This window comes from Capsicum annuum, chromosome 2 (assembly GCF_002878395.1).
Source record: "Capsicum annuum cultivar UCD-10X-F1 chromosome 2, UCD10Xv1.1, whole genome shotgun sequence".
NCBI classification, from domain to species: Eukaryota; Viridiplantae; Streptophyta; class Magnoliopsida; order Solanales; family Solanaceae; genus Capsicum; species Capsicum annuum.
Window position 1 is genome coordinate 111,935,688 of NC_061112.1, and position 10,815 is coordinate 111,946,502.

General features: G+C 30.6%; 1 protein-coding gene across 1 annotated transcript; it reads left to right on the plus strand.

The window, feature by feature from the left end:
• The first annotated feature begins 2,823 nt into the window (after nt 1–2,823).
• LOC107858965 (BOI-related E3 ubiquitin-protein ligase 1) lies at nt 2,824–4,278 on the plus strand. Its single transcript, XM_016703797.2, has 2 exons — nt 2,824–3,428; nt 3,531–4,278. Exons 1-2 carry the CDS (start codon nt 3,033–3,035, stop codon nt 4,104–4,106), a joined length of 972 nt encoding a protein of 323 aa, XP_016559283.1. The 5' UTR covers nt 2,824–3,032; the 3' UTR covers nt 4,107–4,278.
• The last annotated feature ends 6,537 nt before the right edge of the window (nt 4,279–10,815 follow it).

The following is a 10,815-nucleotide window of genomic DNA, read 5'->3' on the forward strand; positions in this document are numbered from 1 at the left end:
TGTGGTCTAACGGTGGCGTGGGGCACCACACATACAGTGAACATCAACGTGGCATAGATCCCCAACGATGTCAGTTACTGCCCCTCTAATAATCAATGCCACGTAATCTCGGTGCACTTTCCCGGAAAAAAAATAATATACTGTACTAATTTACAAAATTAAAAATATATACAGTAGTAGTACTATTTTAAATTGGATATGTATACACTACGTCAGAATTATTGATTCTGGCAAGTTTAAACATATCACATGGATGTGAAATATTAAATATTTGTAAAATATTAAAATACTAGTAACAAACTAAAAAGAGAAGATGAAGGTTGCACTATATTTTGTACTAACTGAAGATCTTTATTTTAAGTATTTAGATTTCAGTTATTGTATATAGTAGTATTTGTTTTTGTGTTTGAATTTTAATCAAATAAATCTCAATTAATATCTAAATGATCATAATTTTTTTATTCAAATTTAGTTACAATTATGAAAAAAATTACATAACCTTATGAGTCTTTTCTCAAATAAATTTTCACACAGAGTAAAAATGTCAAAAAAATAACTAATTTATAATGTGAACCTAACTTTTTTTCTATCGTGACCAAATTATAATAAAAAATTTGTTGCCAAAATGATTTTTCCATTTATATCTAGAGCAGGATGTAGTAAACATTAACTTATGTTGTCAAATTTTCCCGATTTCAATGGCTTCAATAGTGGGATTTAAATTTCCGTGCATACAGTATAAATAAAGAAATATACATTAATTTCTTGTCCATAATCTTTCTACTTTCTTGTCCTTGATTTTCTCTAAAACTCCACTATCTTTACAAAATGAATCCCACAACCAATACCCACTATATTTGGATCTTTTGCACAGTACAAGTAAATTAATGATAGGGCACTCGAATATGCTCATTTATAGGAAAAACCATAGTATATTTCCTCCAGTTTGATTTAATTCCTGACACATTATTAGAATTGAGACGAGATATAATTTACTAACACTTTGTAAAAACAAATATATTGGTTGTTGATAGGAATAACTAATTGTGATGGTTGTTGATGTCAATTGAGATAATATTGGCTAATATTGATAGAATGCATAGTAACGTGTGGTAATTAGTCGTTACGATTGATATATGTGTTAGATAATAGTAGTATCTAATGATGATGATAAATAATGACAATATTTGTAATATATAATGACGGGTAGTGACTGATTCTAAATGATTATTATTGATGGTGACAATCAATTAAGTAATTGACACTAAGGATGGTTGTGATTGAGAATGAAGGTTGATAATGGTGGATACTAATTGACACTAAGGATGGTTGTGATTAAGAATGAAGGTTGATAATGGTGGATACCAATGTAACAATGAGCTAATGAAATTAGTGAATCATCATTTTTATAATACTCGTTAAATAGATATCTTAGTAACAGTAAAATTTGGTTATACTAAACTTAGTTATAGTGATCGTCAAATAGATAACTGCAAATTTTGATAGACTAAATTTAACAACATAAGGTAATGTTTACTACTCCTACTCTGAGTATACTAGTACTTACATTATTTTTAGACCGTAGGAAAGTAAACTGTGTAAGATGCATGAATAATAATTATCCTCGATAATTGTATGAAAATATGAGTAAAAAATTAAAGATGGATCTTGCAATTATGATTCTTGCGGATGAGTTTAAAAAAAGAATTACGTAAAATTATATTTAGATTTCAGCTATGACATTTGATACAAGGTTCCACCCAGTATGTGCCTATTTTTACTATTTTTATTTTCTTCACAAGCGAGTTCTTGACTATCAACTATCACGTACTATTGCTAAACATAATGCACATTTTGAAAAGTAAAAATGGACTTCTTAATTTTTTCCATATTTAATTAGATATAAATTTGCAAAGCTCATTGAAAAATATACATGAATTATAATTGTATATTCGTAGTCTTGTTATTCCATTTTATATTTTACTTCTTTCTTATTCTTTATAGTTTATTTTAAAAAGAACAATATATTTAAGAACTTCTAACTTATTTTCATTATTACAGACAGCTCCCTTAATTAGCTAATTAGTATTAAATAAAATAATATGCTTAAGTTCAATTAAAGGAAATTTATGAGCAAGTATATTTCAAACGTAAAATTTAATATCTATAAATAAGGTATGTTACGTGTTGTAAGAGGCAAATCTAAATTTATGAAACAAATAACCCAGAAGAATAGACTAAAAATGTCATGATCAATTCTTAAAACCTGAGATTCTAATATTAAAGACAAACCAAGTAAATGAGAAGCATTTAATTAGTAAGAGATGATAATGATGTAAAATCTCATCCATCCCCTAGTTTTACTAATCTCATCGACGAGAACGTTTCTTCCGAATATAAGTTACATGCCGAAGCCGTGTGAATTCGATATTATTTTTTACATTAAGGACATATTAAATTTATCAAAATATTCTTTAAATTTATTATGTTAAATTTCTTTTCCAACTCTTTTTAATTTTTAAAATTTATATTATTTTTTAGTAATAAGTACGTAAGATAACTTCATTTTACCATAACAAATTTAAATTTTCTTTTATTTATTTATTTTGTAAAAAGCGAGATCTCATTATCTTTAAAAAATTCATAAAAAGAAGTTATTTTTTTAAATGAACTTAAAAGAAAAATAGTGAAATCAAACTAAGAATTATCATCAAACTCTAATTAATTAAATCTAGAAACTTATATACAAAAAAATGAAAGTTAAAAAAAAAGAAAAGAAAATCAAATAAATAAAATAGTACGGGGGTGTATACTTTTTCTCTCTCTTCAATTCAATTGACTTTGTTCCATGTTTCTCTCTCTATCCACAAAACGAAACGCTTAAATAAAGGCCAAACCCCCATTCATTCCTCTCTAGTCGCCACTTCCAAATCCAAATCTCTCTCTACATATACACACAAATACAAGAATCCTCTCTCCCTCTCAACACACAACAATTCCATAACACTTCATAAAAAACAGAGAGTCTTTCCATGGCAGTTGAAGCGAGACACCTCAATCTTTTCACTCAACAACAAATCATTTCTAATCAACCAAATGGGTTTTCCTACAATACCCACAACGCTGCTGGTGGTGGGGGTTCTTCGATGTTGCCTTTGCCGACGCCGGAGAATAGTTTCTTGCCGTTTCAGCACAGTTTGATGTGTGATTCCGTTCAGCCCAAAACGTCTGTAAACACCGACAGTGGCCTTACCTTCAACCTTCCACCCACTGCCACCGCTACAGCTAACGCTGCTGCATCAAGGAAGCGGTCGAGGGATTCGTTTAATCAGTTTAATACTTGTAATACTGCGGCGTTTGTTGGTGATGATGTTTTGCCACTGCTTCAACAGTATCAGTGTGATATCGACCGGATTATTTCACTTCATGTAAGTTTTCTAATGACAAAGAAAAAATCAATTTCAATGCCCCTTTTCAGTATTATTGGTGCTTTTGTCTGATTGTTTTTTTTCTGCTGTGTTGCTTTTCAGACTAAGAAAGTAAGGATGGAATTGGAAGAACGACAGAAACAACAAGCGAGGGTGTTGGTGGCAGCCATTGGAGAAGGTGTAGCAAAAAAACTCAAAGAAAAAGACGAACAAATTCAAAGAATGGGGAAAATCAGTATGGTTCTTCAAGAAAAAGTGAAAAGTCTCTACGTTGAGAATCAAATATGGAGGGATTTGGCACAAACAAACGAAGCAACAGCAAATTCCCTGCGCACAAATTTAGAACAAGTATTAGCCCACGTCGGCGACGAACGTATCTCCGCCGGCGGGAACTTCGCCGGAGCAGCGGTGGAGGAAGACGCTGAGTCCTGCTGTGGCAGCAGCGACCACGGTGCAGCAGCGGAAGAGGAGGAGGAAGTTGAAGGTAGGCGTACGGTAGCAGCGGAGGCGCAGGATAACAGGATGTGCAAGAGGTGTGGGGAGAAGGAATCGTGTGTGTTGCTGTTACCATGCAGACACTTGTGCCTCTGTGCGGTTTGTGGATCAAGTTTAATTCATACATGTCCAGTATGCAACTCTAACATGAATGCCACTGTGCATGTTAACATGTCGTCTTGATCAAATCCAAAAGAAAAAACAAAGAGAAAGAGAAAAAAATCCCAATGAGAATTAGGAAGAGGGAAAAAAAATTATAGAATTTTGTTGATGTAGAGAGAAATGTTAGAATTTTAGTTTGTAAATTCCTTTAGTAATTGTAAAATGCAAAATTGTTCATTCTTTTTATCTCCAATTATGTTCCTATTTTACCATTGGCAAATTGATGTTATGTGAATTTCACAGTTGCAATGCCTTAGCACGTCATACATAGGCCAAGGGTCTTTCGCAAACAGGCTCTCCGTCCAAATTTAGTAGTACGGTCTTTTGAAAATAATTTCTCTGCCCTCACAAAGGCCAGTCGTAAGGAACCAAGGTAGGAAATACAACAACAAACCCGGGATAAGATCTGTGTGTATTATATGTTACCTTTTGAAATTTCAATACTATTGTTGATGTGCTACAGTTTGGTTACTTTGTAAGAGTGCTTAAAGGGGGAAATGGGGAGGACTGGAAGAAGTGATTTACTTTTACTTTCTTTATCTTTTTTACCATAGCTAAACAAAGGAATGTAAAAACGTAAAGGGGGTGTCTGGTGGACTAAACTTAAAGGTGACTTTTACTGCTTTTGTTTTTCACATTGATCAGAGATATTGGGGAGTTTTTATGAAATGAGCAGAAAAAGCATGGGTGCATGCCAACTTTTGCAAAGAATCGTACTTTAGTGATTGCTTGCTCACACACACACCTCTTTGGCAGAAAGAGAGATAATTGTGGTCCTCTCTCTCTATTAAATTAGGTACTCTGCACAACCATCCCCTATGGGGCATATTGGCCATCATGACTGTTTCTAGCATTTAATTTGTGGTGACATAAAGAGACACCTTCTCTTGGGAGGTGGGGTGTTGATTTGGGATTTTGCTGCATAAATGCTATAGAGTACTAGTGGTACTGTTTGTTTGCTTAGGTGAGATGTCAACATGCTGAAAAAAAGTATAGTAGGATTGATTCTTTGCTTAATTGGTATTGGTAGGGTAGTTTCTTCTATAATACCTAAGCAAAAGCTATTCAAGAAAGAGGAAATGAAAAAACAAAGTGGACCCAAAAACAAGCAAATCCCCCTAACTTTGCAGGCATATGTAGTGATTGTGAAAACAACTACTGCATTTTAAGACTTGTTTACTTTTCGTTTCTATTTTAAAAAAAATCATGTCCTAATTTACTAAATTAGGTTTCTCCTTCACCTTAGCCATCCGTTAAGCTATTGTCACCTTTAAGGCATTGGCTTTTTAATCTTTGTGGGTATTATTAAATTGACTGCTTGAAAACTCAAAGAGATGGTTCGGTGATAAATTTGTATAAAGTTATTTAAATCATTATAGGTTACTTTTGGTAGGCTACTTCCAAAGATGAATGTATTATTAACCTATTATCTAGGGTTGGCACCAAGTATCCAATAAGGAGTCGTTTGCTTGTTGGTCAAAAAGTGAATTATTTATTTACTAAAATTAATTAGTGCTATATATGGTAACACACCAAATACAACGTTTTATTTTCAGTTTACAATTTTGTATAGTTAAAATCTGAGGTAATTTATTTAATATTATTTTATGCAATATAAAAGATGAAATAACAATACCACTAACCGGACACATTAAGCCTTCCTACAGCGCGACCTAGTTATAATAATATTATATTTTGTAAGAAATATATAATGTACAAAATAAAATATTAAAATATTTATGATAATCATCCTGTCACGCACATAGTAAATTTCAAATTATGAATAACTATTTTAAAGAAAAAATTATATTAAAATAATGCATATAAATTAATTCATAACTTTCATGGAGTTTACCTTTTTTATATTCGTGCTTTTTATAATTTTGTATATTTTCATTTATGATATATATAATAGTCACGAGATTTTCAAACAAACGCTGCGATTAAAGAGAGTTTAGAATCATGTACTTTTTCCGTATCAAATTATTCTTCTCAAATTAAGATGACACAGCTATTAAGAAAATAATGATTGGTAATGTAATTTTACCATTTTGCTCCTATTAATTGTGTTATATTGTTAGTTTCGATATTGATGGAGTTATTATATGGCTGATACCAAAACACTTTTTGCATGGCTAATTAGGATTCTATGATTACCAAATTCTTTGCAACATTTTTCAAGACAATGTTAGTTACAAGGAGTAATTAATTACTAAGGGTATAATGGAGAAAAAAATTGTCTTCGCTTAATTAATGAAAAAATAAGTAAAATAAGAAATTAAATTAGGAAATCAAAATGAGTGAATCATTGATTTTTTTTTTTTTTCAAATTTATCCTTAAGAATTTGACAACTAAGAAGTTGATTTGACAATCAAGATTTATCATAAATATGATTATGTATTTTGAAAAAGGGTAAAAATTGAAAACTATGTTAAATTAATGTTTTTGATTTTTTTCTTAAATTGTGTATTAAAATTTAATAACTTATTTATTATGAAATGGAAGAAATAATAAGTATAGGTGATTACATTTTCAAAACTAAATTCGTTAGTTAAAAATAGTAAAGTAGTAACATGGTTGAAGAGTCTTGTCACTTGTGCATTGATTTTGGACAATAGCAATAGTGGTCACTCTGGTCACAGTCAGATTCAATGAGCCATCAGGACAACCTTGTGTATTGATTTTCTTTTTGGGGTGGTTCACTTCTTGGAATCTTCCATTATGAGGCACAATTTTATAGGTGCTATTAAAGACAAATGTGTCAGTAGAAAATTGTGGCACATTTCACATTATTTGTCTCTATTTATTTATTGTTTCTTGATTCTTCATGTTTTATGAGTTGGGCTAAGAGACGAATGAATTACTCAACAATGATGGCTCTCACTAATGTCCCATTCCTCTTGATGGTACTAGAGTCATCTTCCAAGAATTTACCCTCAAAAACAACTTTTGAAATTTTTGGCCATCTAATTTTCTACATTCTCCATACTACTCAAATCCAAAATAATCTAGGTCCATCTCCTTGACGAAAGGTGGGTCGATGAGGATGGAACAAAAACGATAATTTATATACATTTAAGTTGGCAAGCTTCTAATGACATCCGAGGCGTGGATCCCTCAAATGTCATAATTATGTACGAAACTTTATAAGAAATATTATAAATTCACATGATATGATTGCTTTTAAACTTAATGATAATTCATTAGGTTTGCTAGGCAATCGTAAAATTATGATTGTCTTATTTTAATCCTCCGTTAATTTTTACACGCTAATTAAGTTGAATTCAAGTGGAACCAAATCGAACAATACTTTGAATCAAAACCAAATCGAATTGCATTGACAAGAAGGATGGATTATTGTTAAAATAATAAAATAGATTCTTTATATTTGTTCTCGCATAAGTTTAGCAAAAATGTGGGATGCTGTTTGCTTATTTACTTTTTCTTTCCACAGTGTCAGTCCTCCTATAAATAGATGCTGTGCATGTTGTAATCAGAATCGTGTCCCAAAGTGCCGGCCAGGATTCTGACACGTCAAATTCAGAAATGCACCAAACGAGAGATTTATATAAAAAAAATAAGATAGGATGTTACTACTGAAAATGATGGATCTCATCCTTACCTTAACTGTACCAACAATTTCTGAAAAATTATTATTTTGTCTATCATAATTTATTGTATGATATGTTTTTTTAGTGAGTTCAGTCATAAATATTCAATAACGCTATTAATATTTTTTTATCCATATTGAATCTTACTTATTTGACAAATAGTCTGCAAAGATCACTTTTTTTCATTTATAAATCTATTTATTTTAAAATATTAGAAAAAATTTCTATATTTCATAAATTTTGAAATCGATCAACCAAATCACAGAAACAGAGAAAACATTTAAAATATATCAAAAAAAGTTGCTTTTTATAAATTTGGAATTTAAAATTAAAATGATGGATTTAAATAGGGAAAAGGGTGTAATGGGTAAAGAGAGAGACCCACCACATGGCGTATAGAACAGTTCGTTTTGTTTTTTTTGTCCTAATTTTTTATTAAATTTTGAGTTTTAGGTCTCAAAATAAAAATAATATTTCTTTTATTTTAATTTTACACATAAATGAATGATCAAATTATCTAATAATATTATATTATTTAATTTAAATTATTATTATTTTAATTTATCGCATGACATTTTTTCGATTTCGAACCTAACAGACCGCAAAGTATGGGAAGGAAGAGGGGAGGGAGAGAAGCAGTCCGAAAGAAGAGGGCAGGCACTTTACGCCAAAGGTACACAGAAACAGAAGCAGCAGCAGGAGCAGGTGGGGGTGAGGGGTGTGCAGTGCAGGATAAGTAGTAGGGATGCATTCGTACACATTAGTAGTAGTATTATTCAACACGCCTGGCATGAGCATGGTAAATAGAGAAAGCGAGTAATGGGATAAATATAGATATATATATGTGGGGGACTTTTTTCCCTAGAAACTCGCCCAGATAATGATGGCGTACGTTAGTGGGGACAATACTCATACAGATACACTAACATATCACTTCATGTCAGTCTCAGACGTGAAGATCGGTTTTGGTACTCACAATCTCAACCCCCAACCCCTCTTTAACTCTTTTTTTTTTTTTTTTTTTAAGTTGCAGGCAGTGTTCCCTCAAAAACACTCCTAGTATTACTCTTTAGTTTATTTTTATTTGTCAGCAATAAAAAAGTTGAAAAAAATATAGGTAATTTCCATTGTTATTTTTTCTAAATAATAAGTCTCTATTCTTGATTTTATTAATGAACTTAGAAGTCGTCTGATGTGAGGTATAAGTTTTGATAATTTAAAGATAAAATATAAGATTATTTTTATTTTATATATTTGATTGAACGTATTAATTAGTCAAAAAATTATTTATCCCACCATTTATACTTTAGTAATGGGATAAATTATCTCATATATAAAGTGGGATAAGTAGTTTCGAAATAGTTAATCTCAAAATTAATTATTTTGGGACAATTTGTTCATAACCAAACGACCCCTTAAGATGTTAATTAAAATAAAATAATAAATAACATGGTTAGTTTACCATAGTACCCCTATTAAATAATGTTTACATTTTAATTTGAAGAAAAAGTAATTAATGCAAAAGGTAAAACATGGAAAAAAATTGTCTCTTCTTAATTAATGAAAAAGGACAAGTAAAATGGGAAATCAAATTAGGAAATTTGGGACGGGTATTTTGGGACAAAGGGAGTAGTATACTACACCCCCGTTTAAAAAAGAATGACTTAGTTTGACTTGACACGGAATTTAAGAAAATAAAGAAAACTTTTGAATCTTGTGGTCCTAAATTAAAGTTATGTCAAATGTACAAAAATGTTCTTTAATCACGTGTTCTTAAACATGTCACGTGGGAGAGTTGAATTAAAAGTGTTGGAAAAAAGAAAAGGGTATTCTTTTTAAAACAGACTAAAAAGTAGATAATTCGAAAATAACTTTATTAAGTTAAACAAATATATTAATTAAGCCTGTCACATTATTTTTCTGTGAATTATTATAAAATCGGGTCAAATTAATTGTTGTGAAAATCGAAATAAAGTAAAATAAAAAACAAAAAGATAACTTTCATGTAATAAATTTAAAGTTAAATAATTATGAATAAAGTTTTCTCCAAGATAGAACTAGTATAAAAAGATTGGATTAAGAATTAAACAACAGTAGTATTAAATAGAGTAAGAAATAAAGTAAATTACATTGAAATGAATTTTTTGTGATTAACCAACGAAACAATACAATAGTACCATGGATAAAAAACCATACAAAGAAAGTGTAAATTGCAATAATTAAGGGATTCAAAATGAGAAGAGAGGATCATTGCAACTTCTTTAGTAGGAGACAAAAGTGGAAAGGTTGTGAAAGTGTCCGACAATCCCATTTTCCTCTTTTACTTTGATTTCGACAAAATCGATGCAAATGGCTAAACCCACACACTTTGAGTTGTTAATATCCCCTGATTAAAACAACATTGTGATAGAGATTTGGCGTGAATTGCGCAAAAATAATAGGATAACCACCTTTCTCCTAAGTACAAACAAAACTATTCTACTATTTGTGTTCATTGCTATTTTTCTTAATTAAATTTGAAAAGAAATCAACTGATTATTTTTATTTCTGATAAAACTTAAATTTCTCAATAGTGTTTTTAACTTTTAAGTGGAGGGGGCGTGATGTGAGATATTAAGTAGCACGGGGCGAGGGCGTCTATTTCATGACTTTTAAAAATTTATTATTAAAAATATAAGAAAAAGTAAGATTTTTAATAATTTTTCAAATAAACATAGATAATTCACCATTAATATAGAAAAAAAACAATAGAATTATTTTCTATAAGAGTTGCCCTCTTTATTTATATATTTTTTAAAAAAAATCGCTACAATATGAGAACATAATAGTTATCAAAGTATAAATATCGCTACACCAGAGGCGGACCTACATTAAGTGTAGGGGGTGCACGTGCACTTGCTAGCCTCGAGAAAAACTCTGTATGTATAGTTCGTATATCTATATATATATCAGGGTGTTATGTAAAATATATGTCGTACACCCATAAAAACAATTGATTTGGTTGGTGAGATGGTTGGGGTTGCCTCTTGAAAGTAGCTAATTTTGCCTGATTGCTCAGGTTCTAACCCCAATAACAGCGTTTTCTTATTTGCTTCTTTTTTCATTTACACCTTTTCTT

What these genes read in the sequence shown, in the direction of transcription:
- LOC107858965 (XM_016703797.2), top strand. Translation starts at nt 3,033, where the DNA reads ATGGCAGTTGAAGCGAGACACCTCAATCTTTTCACTCAACAACAAATC. An exon ending in ACCGGATTATTTCACTTCAT is followed by an intron (nt 3,429 to 3,530) that starts GTAAGTTTTCTA and finishes GTTGCTTTTCAG; the next exon opens with ACTAAGAAAGTAAGGATGGA.